General features: G+C 38.7%; 2 protein-coding genes and 1 pseudogene across 5 annotated transcripts in view; 2 read left to right on the forward strand and 1 right to left on the reverse strand.

Annotated features, from left to right (window-relative positions):
- Window positions 1-21,087, forward strand: part of SLC44A5 (solute carrier family 44 member 5) — a 349,362-nt gene that overhangs the window by 109,373 nt on the left and 218,902 nt on the right. The gene's annotated exons all lie outside the window — the stretch shown is intronic.
- LOC118019261 lies at window positions 4,018-5,450 on the forward strand (annotated as a pseudogene).
- On the reverse strand, window positions 17,986-21,047 carry LOC118019259 (matrin-3-like). The gene is given in 4 exon segments (XM_035018251.1): window positions 17,986-20,261; window positions 20,263-20,498; window positions 20,500-20,945; window positions 20,948-21,047. Coding segments are annotated over 4 exon segments (2,643 nt in total). The 5' UTR covers window positions 21,033-21,047; the 3' UTR covers window positions 17,986-18,385.

Below are 21,087 nucleotides of genomic sequence, written 5' to 3' on the forward strand. Positions count from 1 at the left end.
CATATAGAGCTGTTAATTTTAACACGGTTGCCCTTACTCTCAAGAACACCTGCTACCCGAACAGTCGAGTTATAAAATCAGCTCTCCCAAGAATTATTTCCTACTTGTATTTCTTGGTTTTAAGAGCAAGGCTTGAGCACTGCTTCTGTGTAAGAATGTTTTTAAGTTTCAATTACTATGATACTGGTTGAACAATTAAAAGATTCTAGGCACCTTGCAGACCGTAACTGTTGCCCCTGCATTGGACATCATGATTTCTAATGATGGTATGCTGATAATCTGACGTTGCAGGTATGGGAGGAAAGGTATTCCGTTTAGAATCAAAGCATCTGGGCTTGGGTGCTGGCCATGTTGGGCCAGTCACATAACTTCTGAGAGCTACTGAATTTTCTTGTTGGAAATTGAGTGCAGAGTGGATGGTCCTGATTGTTTTGGATCTTGGTCTGCATAATTTGTTCATCTTTCCCAATCCTTGTGTCAAATAAAATGAAACTTTTGTTTAAGTGACACTCCTAGGACACTGTCTTTTGCCAATACCTCCTCTCACTCTCTGAACTCATCCATTCCCATTGCTTCAGTTATTCAGATGGCATCTAATTCTCTATTTTTCACTTGGTTTTCTTTCCTGAGCTCTATACCTATGTTAATTTCACCTGCAAATTTCTACTTGGAAATGCCACAGTATCTTCAAACTCATTATGTTCAATACCAAACTCATCATTTCCACCAATCCCTTGCTTTTTCTCATTAATTCCACATATACTTATTGACTGCACACTTTATGAAGGCATTGGGCTGGAAAAGGAATGATAGCACAGTTCCTTCACTAAGATCATGCACTAATATAAATAAATATAATTTAAACAAATAATTTCAACATGTGATAGGTATTTTCTTCCTTAATTTTTGGAAAACTAGGTACTATCCTTGATTCCTTTCCCCTATTTTTTAACACTCCCAATCAATAAACTTCTTTATTTTTGCCTTCCTGACTATCTCTCAAGTTTATTTCCATCTCTTTATCCATCTATAATGTAACTACCTTAGTTCAAGCCTTCAGCATTTCTTTACTGTATTATTGCAATAGCCTTCTAATTGTCCTCCAAACCTCTAGACTTATCTCTCTCGAATCCATTATCTATACTATTATCAGAGTATATTATGTTTTTCCAGATAAAAACTCTTCAGTAGTTCTGCATCACCAAAAGGATAACACTTAAGGTTCTTAGCGGGACATTTGTTCCCTTTCTTTTTACTCCAGGCTCGTGACCAAACCTTTGCTTCATGCTTTGTATCCCAGAAATACTGAACTACTTATGTTTGGTTGCTATCCTCCACAATGTGCTATTTATCACCCTCAAACCTGCACTTTTTTTCTTCTGCTGCTGGTAATACTTTTTCTAACTCCCATGGTACCATGTTTTGGTTATCTCTTGTTCTTTTTTTCTTAAGGATCTATTTATTTAAGACAGAGAGAGAGGGAGAGAGCACAAGCAAGAGGGGCAGAGGGAGAGAGAGAATCTTAAGCAGACTCTGTGCTGAGCGTGGAGCCCCCTATAGGGCTTGATCTCATGACTCTGAGATCATGACCTGAGCTGAAGCCAAGAGTAGCACACTTCACCAACTGTGCCACCCAGGTGCCCCTGATTATTCTTTAAGACTCAGCTAAGATGAATTTTTCTTATCCCTTCTAAGGTGAGTTAAGTTCCCTTCTCTATGGATTCACTTATCACATAATGTTGAAATTCTCTGTTTATGTGCCAGGTTTCATTCACTAGATTGCAAGCCTGTGGAGAATAGGGACTGTGTCCTATTATTCTCAGTCCTTATATTCTCAGTGTCTGGTACATGGTAGGTGTTCAGTAAGGGTTTGTTGAACTGAATCAAAGGATGTGGCTCCTGCCTTTCTCCAACTTCATTTTGTGCCATTTTCTTCCCACTCTGTTGTCCCACTTCACTGAACTTAGAGTTCTTTGGAAATGCCACGGTCTAGCTTCTTGGCTATTTACAGGACTGATGCTGTTCCACTGCCTGTAATACCTTTCCCCCTGCTTCTCTGTGTAGTTTGTTACTATTTATTCTTTAAGCCTGACCACTTGACTTAGGTATCTTCTCCTCTAGGAAGCACCCATGCTTCTTGCCCCGCATTGCCATTTTATGACAGATGAGAGGTCCACTTTTGTGTTCTTAAAGTATTATTTGCTATCACAGCACTGTTTATACTGATTGTCCTTTTAGTTACTTGTCTTTCTCTCCCACTAGACCAGGACCTCTGTGTCTATCACTGTGCCTACCTTATAGTAGGCACTTAATAAAGCTTTCTTAAAAAAACAAAACAAAACAAAACAAAACAGCATTTTTCCTTCTTACATTGAAGGGATAAGAAAGAATGGGGCACCTGGGTGGCTCAGTCGGTTAAACGTCCCACTCTTGATTCTGGCTCAGGTCATGATCTCAGGGTTGTGAGATCGAGCCCCACATCGCGCTCCATGCAGGGCATGGAGCCTGCTTAAGATTCTCTCTCTCCCTCTCCTTCTGCCACTCACTCCTCCCAGTCCACCCCCCTCTTAAAAAAAAAAAAAGGAGAAGAAAGAATTAACATTTTGGGAACTTAGTATGTGCTGTCACTATGCCAGATATTTATCTACATAGTTTGTGGAGAAGAGCAATTAGAAGCAAGAGGCTTGGCAAACAAAGCATTTGCAATTCCATAATCTTAGATCTGTGCTTACTCATAGGCTCAGGAATCTATGTTGTTCCCCCCCACCCCGCCCCATGTGCTATAAAATTCTGTCTCTCTCATTAGAAAGTGTGTGGACCTATTGGGGAAGTCCACAGATAGTTTATTTTGTAATATTCTCTGCTTTATTGGAGGAAATGCTGTTTAAATAGACTATAAGGTGCTTCTTAAACTGGGGCAAGCATTCTCTTGCGGGTGTGAAACCACAGAATAAATAGATACATCTTCCCGGCATGTGAATATTTACTCCTAGCTACAGATACTTCTAGTTAAAGAGGGTGACCTAAAGCCATCTGATTGCTACTTTCCTCCCTGAAACACATAAAAACAATAAAACAAACAAAAACAACACCCTCCCCACCAAATCTGCAAAGAATATAAATCAGAGAAGAAAACTCTGTTTTTAAAAAATTATGAAGAACTATCAGCCAAATATAGTGAACTTTGGATCAAATATGAGAGACCACTGAGAGCCCAAGTAAACCTTCTCAGACCTTGACTGAAATAGATTCTAGAAACATAGATGTCAAGAGTCCAGAAGGCTTATTCAGTGATCTTTTGATTAAGGTTAATAGACACAGGGGCAGGGGAAGGCTATAGAAGTGAGGAATGTTCCTGTGGAGTCCAAGTTCCACACCCAAGGTCAGTTCCCATTCTACACCCTAAGACTCCATGGGAGTGGTGCATAAAGGAGAGCCACATGGGCTAGCTATCCCAGTTACCTGCCACCTAGATTCATAGCTAAGGGAGATTGAAAAAGGTAAGGTTCATTTTCTGTCAAAAAATGAAAAAGGAAAGCTAATATTATCAGAAGCTGTAATTTAAGGTCTTTCTCTGTAAACCAGGCCAGCCTTGTGAATGTCTGCGCCCAGACATGGAAAGACATCATTGAAAGCTGCAGATTTCCCTAGCTCAAATAATCACAAAAATAAATGTATAATTACAAACAGTGACAAAATTACAGAGTGCTATGACAGTGTATAATAAGGGATCAGCATCATCTGTGACTGGGAAACTTTCCCTGAGAAAGCAGTTTGGGTTGAGAGCTGATGTATGAGTCAGTGAGGCAAATGGAGGAGAACATTCTTATCAGAGGGACTAGCAAATTCAAAATATTTGTGGCAGGTGAGAGCATTCTGTGGGTGAGAAACAGAGAAGGCAAATGTGCCTGGGTTACGGAGAAAGGGAGTGGGATGGAGAGAGGAGAATGAGAGGTGAGACCAGAGGAAAAGAGGGTAAAATAGCTTTTTCGCAACGGGCTTGCCACCAGAACACAGGTGTGGTGAAAACCACTGCTCAACCTAAACCAAAATGGGAAAGGAAAAGACTCACATCAACATCGTCGTCACTGGACACATAGATTCGGGCAAGTCTACCACTACTGGTCATCTGATCTACAAATGTGGTGGGATCGACAAAAGAACTATCGAAAAATTTGAGAAGGAGGCTGTTGAGGTGGGAAAGGGCTCCTTCAAGTATGCCTGGGTCTTGGATAAACTGAAAGCTGAACGTGAACGTGGTATCACCATTGATATCTCCCTGTGGAAATTCGAGACCAGCAAGTATTATGTGACCATCATTGATGCCCCAGGACACAGAGACTTTATCGAAAACATGATTCCAGGCACATCTCAGGCTGACTGTGCTGTCCTGATTGTTGCTGCTGGTGTCGGTGAATTTGAAGCCAGTATCTCCAAGAATGGACAGACCCGTGAGCAAGCCCTTCTGGCTTACACAGTGGGTATAAAACAACTAATTGTTGGTGTTAACAAGATGGATTCCCCTGAGCCACCCTACAGCCAGAAGAGATATGAGGAAATCGTTAAGGAAGTCAGCACCTACGTTAAGAAAATTGGCTACAACCCTGACACAGTAGCATTTGTGCCAATTTCTGGTTGGAATGGTGACAACATGCTGGAGCCAAGCGCTAACATGCCTTGGTTCAAGGGATGGAAAGTCACCCGTAAAGATGGGAATGCCAGTGGAACCGCACTGCTTGAAGCTCTGGATTGCATTCTGCCACCAACTCGTCCAACTGGCAAGCCTTTGCGTCTGCCTCTCCAGGACGTCTACAAAATTGGTGGTATTGGTACTGTCCCTGTGGGCCGAGTCGAGACTGGTGTTCTTAAACCTGGCATGGTGGTCACCTTTGCTCCGGTCAATGTTACAGCTGAAGTGAAGTCTGTTGAAATGCACCATGAAGCTTTGAGTGAGGCTCTTCCTGGGGACAGTGTGGGGTTCAGTGTCAAGAACGTATCTGTCAAAGATGTTCGTTGTGGCAATGTGGCTGGTGACAGCAAAAATGACCCACCATGGAAGCAGCTGGCTTCACGGCTCAGGTGCTTATCCTGAACCATCCAGGCCAAATCAGTGCTGGATATGCCCCTGTGCTGGATGTTCACACAGCTCACATTGCTTGCAAGTTTGTTGAGCTGAAGGGGTAGATTGTCGTTCTGGAAAAAAGCTGGAAGATGGTCCCAAGTTCTTGAAATCTGGTGATGCTGCCATTGTTGATATGGTTCCTGGCAAGCCTATGTGTGATGAGAGCTTCTCTGACTATCCTACTCTGGGACGTTTTGCTGTTCGTGACATGAGACAGACGGTTGCTGTGGGTGTCATCAAAGCAGTGGACAAGAAAGCAGCTGGAGCTGGCAAGGTCACCGAGTCTGCCCAGAAAGCTCAGAAGGCTAAATGAATATTATCCCCAATACCTGCCACCCCAGTCTTAATCAGTGGTTGAAGAACAGTCTCAGAACTGTTTGTGTCAATTGGCCATTTAAGTTTAATAGTAAAAGACTGGTTAATGATAACAATGCATTGTAAAACCTTCAGAAGGAAAGGGGAATGTTTTGTGGACCATTTGTTTTTTTGTGTGTGTGTGGTAGTTTTATTAGTTTTTAAAATCAGTACTTTTTAATGGAAACAACTTGACCAAAAATCTGTCACAGAATTTTGAGACCCATTAAAACAAAAGTTTAATGAGAAAAAAAAAAAAGAGAAGAGGGTAAACTATGTAGGACTTTAGTGTTCTCCTTACTGAATCCTAAGAGCAACGAGAAGCAATTGAAAGGTTTTAATCAGAGTTGTGACATGATTAGATTTGCACTTTAAAATGACTGTAACAAAACAATTGATTTGGGAGCAAAGGAGAGTGCAAATATAAGAACCCAGTTAGGAGGCTATTGTAATAAAACAGGTCATATGTGATGATACTTCAGACAAGGGATGTGACAGGGAAGATGGAAGTAAATGGGCAAATGGGAGTTTTTGTGAAATATACGGGAGGCCCACAGACCTAACCTGGTGATGAATTAATTGGATTTTGGGACATGTGTGACAGAAACCCCTAGTTGTCCCCAGTATCTACGTTTCTTTTCTTCCTTCTAGAGATAGTACCACCTACCCCACCCTGACTTTGAACCCTATTCGTGACCACCTAGCTAGAGTCTGCATTGGTCAAGCTCCCTTTTAGTTGGATGTGATTATGGACTAAATTTGGACCAACATCCGGGTCCTTTCCTAAAATACAAAGCTGCTTGCCCTGGACTCGAACATGGATGTGGTGCTGATGATCCAATTTCCACTTATGCAGACTTAAACATCAACTTAAGGGCTGGCAGAAGATAGGAAAAACTTAGGTTCTTCAGTGACCTTGTGGAGCAGAGTCTCCCCCCTTGGCTCGATTCTACTCACTTTGCATTTTTATGCATGATGGAGATCATTTCCTATCCTGGTTGAGTCACTGTATTTTTGGAATGCTTTGTTTCAGCAACTTAGCCTAATTATTCCAGGTGGTGGGTGAGGACTGAACTGGATGAATGGTAATGTCATTCACTGACATGGGAAGCATTCATTATCTCTTTCAGCTTTGAGTCATTTACATATGTGATTAAATATTATTTTGTATCTTAATTTGAGTAATTGATAAAAATACTTCAAAACTCGATGCCTCTTCCTGGGTTGTTACAGATTCATTCTTTTTGTAAGGTTAAGCTTTGCCAATTATAATTTTATCTAATTGTGCTATCACTCAGCTCATATTTCTCAAGCTATTCAGGGATGATGTAAAGCAAAACTGACTTAAGGAACCCTAGATATATTTATTTTGATACACTTGAACTGATTTATCAATTTGGTTAAACAAACAACAAAGGCAGACAAGGCAAGAAAAATTCCAATAAAGAGGAGGAGAGAAAGGAAAGAGAAAGTGAGGTAAACTTAGCTTGAATTTATTTTTAAGTTTACCTCTAGAAGTCATCACCTTCATTTTTCTTCTTTTTTTAATTTAAATTCAATTAGCCAACATATAGTACATCATTAGTTTCAGATGTAGAGTTCAGTTATTCATTAGCTGCATATAACACACAGTGGTCAGTCAGAGAAAGACAATTATATGTTTTCACTCATATGTGGAATATAAGAAACAGCACAGAGGATCATAGGGGAAGGGAGGGAAAACTGAATGGGAAGAAATCAGAGAGGGAGACAAACAATGAGAGACTCTGAACTCTAGGAAACAAACTGAGGGGTGCGGAGGGGAGGTGGGTGGGGGGGATAGGGTAACTGGGTGATGTGATGACCACCTTCATTTTTTAAAAAATTTTTTTTTATTCTTATGTTAATCCCCATACATTACATCATTAGTTTTAGATGAAGTGTTCCATGATTCATTGTTTGTGCATAACACCCAGTGCTCCATGCAGAATGTGCCCTCCTCAATACCCACCACCAGGCTAACCCATCCTCCCACCCCCCTCCCCTCCAGAACCCTGTTTGTTTTTCAGAGTCCATTGTCTCTCATGGTTCGTCTACCCCTCCGATTTCCCCCCCTTCATTCTTCCCCTCCCGCTACCTTCTTCTTCTTCTTTTTTTTTTTTTCTTAACATATATTGCATTATTTGTTTCAGAGGTACAGATCTGAGATTCAACAGTCTTGCACAATTCACAGCGCTTACCAGAGCACATACCCTCCCCAGTGTCTATCACCCAGTCACCCCATCCCTCCCACCCCACCCCCCACTCCAGCAACCCTCAGTTTGTTTCCTGCAATTAAGAATTCCTCATATCAGTGAGATCATATGATACATGTCTTTCTCTGACTTATTTCACTCAACATAATACCCTCTAGTTCCATCCACGTCGTTGCAAATGGCAAGATCTCATTCCTTTTGATGGCTGCATAATATTCCATTGTATATATTCATTTTTTTTTTAAGACTTTATTTATTTGACAGAGATTGACAGTGAGACAGGGAACACTAGCAGGGGGAGTGGGAGAGGGAGAGCAGGCTTCCCACTGAGCGGGGAGCCCGATGCGGGGCTCGATCCCAGGACCCGGGATCATGACCTGAGCTGAAGGCAGACGCTTAACGACTGAGCCACCCAGGCGCCCCCACCTTCATTTTTAAGAAAGGTTGATATGCTCTGTACTTAATAGTCTACTGAATAATTTTGTTTGGATCAGTATTCAGAATCTATCTTCTTTCCTTTTGAAAATCAGGACAGCCACCCCACATACAGACTTCCAGCATCTCAAGATTACTAAAAAAATATTTCTATCAAAACACTTCCTATATTATTTACCCTGAGACATAATTATTACATTATCAAAGTATCAGAAGGTATTCAAACCACTATGTTGTATATCTGAAAGTAATAAAATATTGCATGTGAATTATACTTAGATAAAATACTTATATAAACAAAGTAGTAGGAGGTAAAGCAATAATTTCAATATTCAAAAATTTCAATAATTATGAAAATTATTCCTACTCTACAAAATCTATATTAAATTCACTTGGAATTTTATGAAATTTTCCTCCAGGTTCAAAGAAATCAATGAAAGATCTCAATAGCCCCTCTAATAATGTTGATAAAAAGAACATTTTATAGCTCCTGTTTCAATAATTCTAATTACCCATAAAGAACTTATTCATAGAGAATTCTTTGGAAGTAAATTAGGGCAGCTGTTTTTATTTAACAGAATTATTAAGTAACAGGTCTCTATACTAATCAGAGACCAAATAAGGAATCTGCTCTGAATTTTCTAATGTCCAGTCCAGGGTACCTTCTATAGGACTGTGCTGGGTTTGGCCAGCAAACCCTGAGGTGGTGAATGAAAAGATTACTCCAGACACCTAAATAGGAGAAAGAAGAGGGTGAAGAGACCAGTCGCTCTAGTGGTGAAAGGTCCCGAGCCGGATTTAGTCTCCACTTTTATTACAAGTCTTATCTATACATCAAGTAAGAGCAGAAAAATAGAAAGGAATGTTAGACTTTCATAATCAAGACAGACATATGGGGCAAGGCATGATTGAAGCAAGCGGTGTTTGTGACCTGTGTGCAGGCTAAGGGTATGATGAATACGTGACCATCAGGTGAGAGTGTTCTCATCTAAGTTAAACATTTACTCCCTAGGTGAGAGCATTGAACCACAGGAAGGATCTGGCTGCTTTAGCTCAGAGACTTTAAAGGAGACCCAGCGTTCCAGGCACTCCTCCTTTGCTTTTCAGTCGGTCTCACAGAGACTTATTTCACTTGAAGCTTATCTATCCAGGCACTATGAATTCCCACAGGAATTCATATGGAGGCAGGGAAGCTGTTGTAGTGATATAGAAAGGGTATAATGGTGTCTTAGAGCAGGATAGTAGTGATGGAGGTGGTGAGGATTAGATTTGGGGTATATTTTGAAGGTAAAGCTTATGTAAGTTGTTGATGGATTGGATGTAAGGTATGAGATAAAGATAAATATAGGGAAAAACTGGGTTTTGGCTCTGGGCATCTGGATGAATGGTGATACTGTCTACTGAACAGTAGAGGACTGGGCAGAGAAGAATGGGCAGAAAAATAAAAAAATTGTTTTAGACACATGCTCATTCCAATTTGTGAGTCTTTAGTGTGTGGATGGTATTTAAAGCCCAGGGACTAGATGGATTCACATAAGAATATAACAAAGAGAATATATCTGAGGACTGAGCTCAGGAATTCTAATATTCAGAGATCAGGAAAAGGAGAGAAATCCAGCAAAGGAGAATTGATACAGAGTGGTCAGTGAGGTGGGTGGGAGATGTCAAAAGAATGTGCATCAAGGAGGATGTCTCCTTACATTTTCTTGTTCAAATTTCTCCTCTACCCTCAAAGTTAATCATTTCCCGCCTTCTCTTGTCTCCTCAAATCTCCAGTGTTCCTTCTTTTACCTACCCCACCTCACTACCAGCTTATAACCCTGCTTCATATTTCACAGAGAAAATAGAGCTACTTAGAGGAGAATGTCGTAATCTTCCCATCAACAAATATATTTAGCTATATCTACTCTGCCTTCCCATCTGTTAAAACAAGTGAACTTTCTCTGCCACCTTATAAGATGGACCCCTCCGTAGACAAACCATGAGAGACGATGGACTCTGAAAAACAAACTGAGGGTTCTAGAGGGGAGGGTGCTGGGAGGATGGCTTAGCCTGGTGATGGGTATTGAGGAGGGCACATTCTGCATGGAGCACTGGGTCTTATGCACAAACAATGAATCATGGAACACTACATCTAAAACTAATGATGTAATGTATGGGGATAATATAAGAATAAAAAAAAATTAAAAATAAAAAGATGGACCCCTCCACTTAGGCACTCCCATTTCCTCTTTCCTAACCGAGAACTTTCCTCTTGTAATTATCTTCTCTCTCTTGCATCATCAATCATTCCTCTGTTACTTGTTATCATCTCTATTGCATAAAAGCATGCTGTATTTAAAAACAAATAAAAAACAAATGAATAAAAGCAAAATAATAGAATGCTTTCTTACTCCCTTGTCCTCTTCCACCTTTAGCCCTATTTCTTTCCTCTCATCTTTATGGTTAAGACTCTAGGTAAGATGGCTGCATATGCTGTTTCTACGTCCTTACCTCCTATTCTCTCTCTCTTAAAAATGTTTTTATAATGCAATATTTGATACATATAAAAGATAATTTTTAAGCTATATGTAAGATATGGAACATGATAATAAACACCTAAGTAACTAGCATCCAATTTAAGAACTAAAATGATTAATATTGTTGGATCTCTAAGTTTGTACCTTCCCTATTTTGCCCCTTTCCTCCTCCCCAGGGTAACCGCCATCCTGTAGTTTGTGTTTTTAATTTGTCTCCCCATTTTTCCATTTTATCTCATATATATATGACTGTATACATACGTATATATTTACATACATACACATATATATTTAGTTTTGCTTATTTTTGAGCTTTATGAAATGGTATAAACTGCATGGAGTCCTATGCACTCAGCTTTTTTTCACTGTATGGTTATATTTCTAAGATTCATCCAGGTAGCAGTGTTTATTCGTTTTCACTGATGTATAATATTCTATTGTATGTCTATTTCTTTTTTTTTTTTTTAAGATTTTATTTATTTATTTGAGAGAGAGAGAATGAGAGACAGAGAGCATGAGAGGGAGGAAGGTCAGAGGGAGAAGCAGACTCCCCACTGAGCAGGGAGCCCAATGTGGGACTCGATCCCGGGACTCCAGGGTCATGACCTGAGCCGAAGGCAGTCGCTTAACCAACTGAGCCACCCAGGCGCCCTATTGTATGTCTATTTCAACAGTGTATTTATCCCTTTCCCTGTTGATGAATATTTGGGTTGTTTCCAGTTCTTTTGCTATTACAAATAATGCTGCTGTGAATATATTTGTACATGTCTCCCAGTAAACTAATGCAAGAGTTTCTCTAGGCTAGGATTTATAAACCCAGAAATAGAATTGCCAGCTTATAGGATAAGGGAAGCTTTATTTTTTTGGGGGGGGGGGAAGCTTTAATTTTATTTGATAATGACAAATTGCTTTTCAAGGTAGTTGTATAAATTTACCCTCTTGCTAGCAGGATAGATGAGAATTTCTGCCATTCTATATTGTCAAGTATCTTATTTTTTGCCAGTGTTAAATGGTATCTCATTGTGGTCTAAATTTGCATTTTCCTGATTATTAAGATTGATCAACTTTTTATGTGTGCGTTAACAAATTTTTATTCATCTTTGAGGGGAGAATACTTGTTTATGTCTTAATTTTTTTTTTTATTTGAGTATAGTTGACACACAATGTTACATTAGTTTCAGGTGTACAACATAGTGATTCGGCATCTCTGTACAGTGTTCTGTCTAAGAAATTCTTTTCTGTCCAAATGCATGAAGCATGCTTTTGTCTTGCCTCCAAAGTTTTAAGATTATGCCTTTAACATTTAAGTTTTAATTCATCTGTAATTGATATTAATGTATGGTGGAGATTATTTTTCTTCCTAGTGGATAACTAATTGTCTCAGTATTATTTGTTAGAAAGTTCTCCTTCCCCCCAATGTTCTGTATGACTCTCTTTTTTAAGATTTATTTATTTATGAGAGAGAGAGAGAGAGAGAGAGAGCTTGAGCAGGGGGAGAGGCAGAGGGAAGAGAGAGAGCATCTCAAGCTGACTCCCCACTTAGCGGGGAACTTGATGCCGGGTTCGATCTCATGACCCTGAGATCATGACCTGAGCTGAAATCAAGAGTTGGATGCTTTAGTGACTGAGCCACCCAGGCGCCCCTAACTCTTTATTAGATGTTCATATCTGAATCAATCTATTTGGGTGGGGAGATTCTATTCTATCAGTCAATTTATCTATTTTTTTGCAATAGCAAACATACTTCTTCAAAATTTTTTTTTCATTTTAAAGATCTTATTTATTTGAGAGAGAGAGAGAGAGTATGAGCCAGCAGGGAGGGGTATAGGGGGAGGGATAAACAGACTCCCCACTGAGCGACTCCCCACTGAGCAGGGAGCCTGATTCAGGGCTGGATCCCAGGACGCCAGGATCATGACCTAAGGCCGAGGGCAGATGTTTAACCAGCTGCAACAAACATACTTAACTTCTGTAGCTTTATAATGTCTTGATATATAATAGCACAAATTTCCACCTATTCTTTCTCAGGTATGTGAGATATTCTTGGGCTTCATGCTCTTTCATAAATTTTAGAATCCTTCCAAAGCCTTGTTGAGATGCTTATTGAAATTGTATTGAATTTATTGATAAAATTGGGTGAGAATTGCCATCTTCTTTTTTTAAGATTTTATTTATTTATTTGATAGAGACACAGCGAGAGAGGGAACGCAAGCAGGGGGAGTGGGAGAGGGAGAAGCAGGCTTCCTGAGGAGCAGGGAGCCTGATGTGAGGCTCAATCCCAGGACTCTGGGATCATGACCTGAGCAGAAGGCAGACGCTTAACGACTGAGCCACCCAGGCGCCCCGAGAATTGCCATCTTTATGATATTGAGTCTCTTTATCCCCATGAACATCATATGTTTTTATTAACTTAGGTCTTCCCAATGTCTTATCTTTGCTTATATAAATGTTATCTTTTTAAATTAGCATTTTCTGTTACTTGTGTGTGGAAATGCAGTTGATATTTACAGAATGATCACAGGTTCAATTACTATGCTAAACTTTCTTATTGATTATAATCATTTATCTATGGATTCTTTTTGTTTTCTAAACAGACAATATCATCATCTGCAAATATATACAATTTTGTTTTCTCTTTTCCAATAATCATAAGCCTTTATTTCCTTTTTATATTTGCTCTGCTGGTTAGGATGTCAGTTAAGTGTTCAATATAAGCAATGATCATGGATACCACTGTTCTTTATTTTAAAGGGAATGCTTCTAAGATTTTATCATTAAGGGTGAGTTTGCCGTAGATTTTTTGGTAGATAACTATTATTGAATTAAGAAAATCAACTTTTATTCCTTGTTTGCTAAAATTTTAAAAAATTATAAATGCATGTTTATTTTTATTCTTTTTTCAGAATCTATTCAGATGATCATATGATTTTCTCCTTTAATTGCTTTTTGTAGAAATCTCATTTATGAATTTTTCTATTTTTTTAAAGATTTTTTATTTTTTCATTTGAGAGAGAGTGAGTGAGCTATGAGCAGAGGTGAAGGGCAGAGGGAGAATCAGTCTCTGTGCTGAGCAGGGAGCCCAACGTGGGGGTCGATCTCAGGACCCGGGATTATGACCTGAGCTGAAGGCAGATGCTTAATCGACTAAGCCACTCAGGCACTCCTAAATTTTTCTATTTTTAACCATCCTTTCACTCCTGGTCACAGTCTTTTTTCTGTATTTGTAGATTTATTTTATAAATATTTAATTTGGAATTTTTGTATCTATATGTGTGATAGAGAATAAAGTTTTCCTTTTATAAATTGACTTGTGTACTTTTAGAATCAAGATTATACTAGGTTATGCTGGGTCATACATGGAGTTTGGGAGTATTTTCTTATATTTTGTTCTTTGGAAACTTTTGGATATTGAAATGTGTTCCTCAAAACTTTGGTAGAAATTGCCTGTAAAATACTCTGAGTCTTGGGGCACCTGGGTGGCTCACTCGGTTAAGGGCCTCTCTTGATTTGAGCTCAGGTCATGATCTCAGGGTCCTGGGATGGAGCCCCGCATTAGGCTCAGCCGTCAGGGCAGAGTTTGCTTGAAATTCTATCCCTCTGCCCTACCCCACCACCCCACTTATGCTCTCTCTCTCTCTAAAATAAAGAAAATCTTTAAAAAAAATAATGAGTCTTTTTAAAAATACAGATCTTTGACTAGTCATTTAAATGCCTTAATAGTTACTCTTCTAGCTTCCTATTAAATCAGTTTGAATTGTTCATAGTATTTTATTATCTTTTTTTTTAAAAGATTTTATTTATTTATTTGACAGAGAGAGACACAGCGAGAGAGGAGATACAAGCAGGGGGAGGGGGAGAGGGAGAAGCAGGCTTCCCGCGGAGCAGGGAGCCCGATGCGGGGCTCGATCCCAGGACCCTGGGACCATGACCTGAGCCGAAGGCAGACGCTTAACGACTGAGCCACCCAGGCGCCCCGTATTTTATTATCTTTTAAGCCTACTCTATATATGTAATTATATATCGCTTTCAAACTGAATATTATTTATTTGTGTTTCCTTTTTCTTGATCATATCAACTAGAGTTCTCTTAAATTTTCTAGCCTTTTCAGAGGCAAGTTTTTTTTCTGTTTATTTAAAATTTTATCTTTATTTACTTTATTTTATTGGAGTTTATTCTGTTGTTTTCTGATTTTTTTCAGTAGGAGGCTTTACCCATTAATTTTTAGCTTTTTTTCTTTTCTAATTTAAGCATTTAAGGCTACAGATTTAGATTAAACCATAGAAAACTGCAAAGATTGGACTGCTATTGATTTACAGAAGATGGCAAACTTAATGTTTCCATCAAAGTATTGTTTTCATAATGCCCACAACTTTCAATATGCAAATTTTATTAATCAGAGCCAAGTTTTAAAATTTTTATCATGATTTTTTTGATTCATGAGTTATTTAAAACGTGGGATTATACACATATGCTTTAAATATCCAATCTTATGGAGATTTAAAACTATTTTTTTCTGATATATGTTAACTTCTGAGTTGCATTATATTAGGAGAATGTGGACTGTGTTAAAGAAAATAATTATTCAAAACTTTAATTAAAGACAGGAAGACTTTATTCAAGAAGGGGCAAACTGCAATGGGCTTTTGCAATAAGGGACAGAGATTGGACTCAACTCTGAATACAGACAGGGACAAGTGGGAATTTATAGCCAAGGAGCAGGGCAGGGATCAGTGGATGCATTACTAAGAAGTAAGGGGGATCCTTGCTAAACCAACTTGACAGGATTCTTGCTGAAGTCAGGCTAAGGTGATCAGATATCAGAGGTGGAGGATTCTTGCTAAATTGACCCAGCAGCATTCTTGCTAAAACTGGACCAAGTGGGCCAAGGGCAGAGCCCAAGGTGTGGGCCTGTAGGAGAAGAGGGCTCAGAGGATCTTGGTAAAGGAGAGGGTCTTTGTTAGGGAGTGAGCCCAACCAATCTCTCTCCCCTACTGCACAACTCCACTGCAGTAGCCTTGAAACAAGTCTTCCTTACTTTCTTGAACAATTGCTGTGAGTAATTTTTTTCTTTAGCCACTCTATGATCAATTTGTTAAATTTGTAGAAATTTGCATTATGGCTTTATAAGTGATTATGTTTTGAAAATGTTTCATTGGAGAATGTTTTGTGATGGTTAAAAACAGACACTAGAATGAGATTATATAGGGTCAGATCTCAGTTTTGCACTTGTAGACCTTTCTCATAGCAGTTTTATGAAGATTGAATGAATTCATTTATACTTGTATCTATAATAATCCTGGGCACATGGGTGCCTGGGTGGCTCAGTCGTTAAGCGTCTGCCTTCGGCTCAGGTCATGATCTCAGGGTCCTGGGATCGAGTCCCCACATCGGGCTCCCTGCTCGGCGGGAAGCCTGCTTCTCCCTCTCCCACTCCCCCTGCTTGTGTTCCTGCTCTCGCTCTCTCTCTCTCTGTCAAATGAATAAATAAAATCTTAAAAAAAAAAAAAAATCCTGGGCACATAATAATCACTCAGTAAAGAAATTAGCTGGATTGTGATGATTGTAAAAAGAAGGTGTTCTTCAATTGTTAAGTGTAGGAGTATACACACATACACACACATATATATATGTACATGTACAAATGTATACACGCATTGTATATATAATAAAAATAACATATACATCTATATATATACCTTCATACTCATTAACTGAGTTGTTCAAATCATATATAGCTTATTTTGTGGTTTTTGTGTGCTTGACCAAGCAATAATTGAAGCACATGGAAATCTTCTAATATATATATTATCTAATAATATATGTATCTTCTAGTACATGTAATTATATAACTAACCTAACTTTCTTTTGGGTAATATTAAAACTTAAAATTTTCAATCTTTCTATGTCCTTGAGTTTTAGGTATGTCTCTTATAAACAGTGTCATTGTATAATGCATAATAAAAAAATATCCAATTAACACTCTAACTGGCAAACTTAGTTCAATTACATTTATCATGATTAATTATATAGTCTTGTTTTTCCTTCTTCGTGCTCTTTATCTGTTCCTTTTTCCTCCACTTTTTTTTCTCTTCCCTTTTATTTTGGTGTGTGGCTAAACTTTTAAATTAATTTGCTTGTTTTCTCCATGAACTTCAGTGGTTTTTGTGTAAGGCTGATATAGCACCTTTCTTATTTAAATATATGGAGGTGCTTGTTGTTGTTGTTGTTGTCATCACAGGGACTGGACTGGGTGCTTCTAGTATTTGGAAGGCAGAGTTTGAGGATGCTGGGTATCTTGAAATGGGCAGGACAGTTCTGCGCAGGAGCAATTGTTTCATACAAAACACCATTTGCACTTTCTTTGAGAAAACTTGCTCTACTGGTTTGAAACTTATATACTATTTCTATCCTTCTACTTACCCTTGAAATGTTACCACAGACACTTAATCTAAAATAATTTAAGAACTTAATTCCCTCTTCAACAATTCAAGGATCCTACATTTGTACTCTAATTAATCTTCTTATGTTATATATGCTATTGTCCAGAATTTTAGTTTTGCCATTTTAAATTTTGAACCCCAGAGATTACGTATTATTATCATTATCATTATTTTATGTTGATGATGTTTGTTTATAGCAAAATTTCCCAGTATCACTGCCTCCTATTCTTTCTTTTCTTTTTTTTTTTGGTTAACATTCCAAACATGTATAACCAATGAACATGGCCTAGGTTTTTTTTTATTGGTATTCACTTCAGAAACTTGAACCCACAGATATAAGCAGTATATTACCAGAAAGTTACAAGTAAATACAGATTATACATGCAAATTTCTGTTCACAAAGGTCACATGTGCAGGTATATGAATTAGAAGCGTGCGTCTAGATTATGGCCAAACTGTTTTTAAAATGCAGAAATGTAAAATTACATCTTGAAATATGAAGAGATGGTCTACACACTTCAAAAATCAAATGTTGCTTATACCAGATGTATGACAGTTACAGGATTCAAGTGACAAGCAATAAGATCTCAAGAAATTAATACTGCTCAAAGAGAACGGGAATATTTTTACATTTCACTGAAAATACATTGACTACTAGAATACGAAATCTAGCAGGAACTTAGGGGAAAAAATTACAAAAATCTAAAGCCAATTACTTAGTATTTCTTATTACCTAAGCAACAGCATAACTTTAAAAGAAAACTGCACCTGCTTTTTAATTGCCAATCTCATATTAATGAAGATCTCCAAATAAAAAGCAACCCAAAAAGCTTCAAACTCCAAATGAAAAGTCTGCAAGGCTCAGGTTAAAATGTGGAATGTTTCAGATGAAAGTAATAAAAATACAATTGGTTTTGTTCTTTATTGAATGGAATCAAAAGTTTTGACATTTCTTTGAAGCTTGGAACTAAATTTCATTTGTCTGAATGATTCTACATCTTTTTTCTTAGTGGTGCAAGTTGTCTTAAGTAGCGAGTCAGTCTATACAAAGTACTTCGGTCTGTTACCATTCTGATAAAACAAAAACAATTCTTCATTAACTTAACCGTATATGTATTTTTGCTGTAACACTTAACACATGAACAGACATCTATTATTTTTCCACTAAAACAAAAGAGTACAATAGTTTTCTTCTAACTATTAGTATTATATTTAAAAAAGGTTAACATTAAAAACAAAGAACCATTATTTTCTTTGAAATCGTTAAGCTTCTTGCACATCTTAAGCTTCCTTCTTCTGCCTGCGTTCTTCTGCCAATTTATTCAGAAATTTCTTTAATTTCTGATAATGAGGAAGGCTGCTGCAAGGAGTATTCTTTGCAACTTCTTCATTTGTATAAAAGAGTGAACACAGCTTACAGTAAAACCCTGTTTTAGGTATCACATAGTCAACAGGAACATTGGGCTGATATGGTCCAATTCTATACTCATCTGGGATTGTATAGTCCTCCTTGTTTTCATCACTTTGGCCATCTGCATTTTCACTTGTATCTTTGTTGGGATCATCAGCATTCTCAGCAGGTTCAGCGCCTGGTTCTGTATTTTGCTCATTTTTAATTCCATTTTCCAACGCTGCTTCGTTTTCCTGATCAAGTTCCTCGATCTTGTCCACCTTAATTTCAACCAAACCATCATTTTTGTCACCAGATTTAAATGCCATGCCCGATTTACGAAGTTTCTGAAGTTCCAAATCTTCCTCATCACCAACCTCATCTAGAGTGACAAAACCTTCCATACTCCCTGGGAAATGACGCTTTTTTAGCTTTTTCTTTGCAGCTGCCGAAGCACTGGCATTTCCATCTTTTTTCACAGCTTTGTCCGAAGGTTCCTTTTTCCCATCAGAAGCCACATCACCTAAATTAGCAAGATCTGTCTCATCTCCCACTGAACTGCCACTTTCTAGCAGTGCTGCTGCTGCTTCTTCATCTACAAGTAGCTCATCTTCAGATTCAAGAAGCATGTTAGGTTCTGGCTCAGCTTGGTCATCCTTTGTATCTTTTTCACCATCTTCACCTGACTTCTCTTCTTGTTCTTTACCTTCAGTTGTACTTTCAGTCTTCTGGGAACCAACAGTCTTGGATTTCTTATCGCTTGGAGATTCTTTGCCATCTGGAGAATAAGATCTTTTCCGAGATTTATCTTTTTTCAGTAAGTCAATGCCTCTGTTGGGAATCCTCAGTACCAATTTTTTATATTTTTCAGACAAGTCTACTTTCACACATCTCCCCTGAAACCAAAGGGCCTTTTTCAAACAGTGGTCAACCATTGCCATTGCATCTTCCCTGGTCTCCATCTCAATAAAGGCCTGACTTTTCATCCTCATCAGTATATAATTTTTTATTTTTCCATAAGGCTCAGCAAGCTTGAGAACTGCACTGTCAGAATAGCCAGAATGAGGTAAATTGCTGAGATGTATCACACGTCCAAGCTCTTGCTTTTGATCAAACTTCTGGTCTGGCTTCCCCTCAGGTTTCTTTATTCTTTTATACTTCTGTGATAAATGAACTCTCACTGGCTTGCCAAATACTAATGCCGGTGTGGTTGTATAATAATCCACTGCAGCTTGAGCATCCTCTGTAGTTGCCATTTCAATAAATGCCTCATTAATTTTATTTAGAATCAGATGATTTGAAATGACTCCAAACAGTTCCACCAGCTGTAATAGTTGATATCTCAAGTTTTTCCCTTGCTGAAAATCCATGATGTGAACAACTCTACTTGTTTCCACTCTGCCTTTCTGCATGTGTCTTGGTCCTTGCAGGTTCCCATTTCCAGCACCCAGATTTCCTCTTGGTCCAACTGCTGGTCCCCCAAGATGAAATGAGGGAGGTGGAGGTCCCAGAATTCCTGGTGCTGGGTTTGTAGACTGCTGCAGCATGAATGGATCACCCATTGTGTGTCCTGTATCATTGTCAGGATTCCATTCTGGGTAGATTTCAAGAAGAAGCTGGCATCGACGACTGTGACTTGCTCCATTGATATGTTGACTCCACTCCTTATTAGAATGAACTGGCAAATCACATATAGAGCACAGATGGGGATAACCCTTCGGTAAGAGTCCATGGAAGTCTTCAATATTGCTACTTGGAGGAGCGCCCAGGACCACGTCCCATTTTCTCATACTCACTGTCAAATTTATGATAGTTATGCGAGGTCTCACCAAAAAAAGAATCATCCCTACACCTTTCTCCATCTCTTAATCTGTCATCTTCATAATCCATTCTGTCATAATAACCAAATTCTTGAGAACGACTTCCATGGTCATAATCAAGCACTGGGTTGAGACTAGGACCACGATCATCAAAACTATCTCTTCTAAAGTGCCTTTTTTTTTCCCCAATCATCCCTAGGTACTCTGTATGGTGGTTCCCGTGTAGCAGATCTGCCATCTCTACCATAACTCAATGTAGGGCCTTCTTCGGTTCTCCTCCTTTTAAGCTGTAGAAGGATTTGGGGCAAATTCTCAGGAGTAATCTTGTCCTCTGGATAATGACTCAGTTCATCTAAGTCTCTAGCAGACAGACCAAAGCTGGCCAAAATGTTACTGGCCTGGTCTGCATCTCCACGGTGTTGAGAAGACAAAGGGAGTGGACCTCTACTTCCAATGTTAAATATAGACTGCAAATTATGGGAAGAAGTACTAGCAGAAGACAGTGCACTATGAACTCCTTGTTGATTCAATGAAGAACTCATTCCAAGATTCATTAAACTAGCAAGGCGTGCAGTACCCTGGTTCATCCTTCCAAGAGATGCTGGCATACTTAAAGACTGGGTAGCAGCCGAAGAAGGCCTCTTCCTGCTGCAGACAGGTCATGCCCATGACCCTGCGAATCCCTACCGAGAGATGACTGCTGGAATGACTTGGACATTGTAGAACTATCTCTTGTCTAGTTTGTAGACTTAAAAAAAAATTTTTTTTTAAAG

This window comes from Mirounga leonina, unplaced genomic scaffold (assembly GCF_011800145.1).
Source record: "Mirounga leonina isolate KUSES-001 unplaced genomic scaffold, KU_Mleo_1.0 Mir_173, whole genome shotgun sequence".
NCBI classification, from domain to species: domain Eukaryota; kingdom Metazoa; phylum Chordata; class Mammalia; order Carnivora; family Phocidae; genus Mirounga; species Mirounga leonina.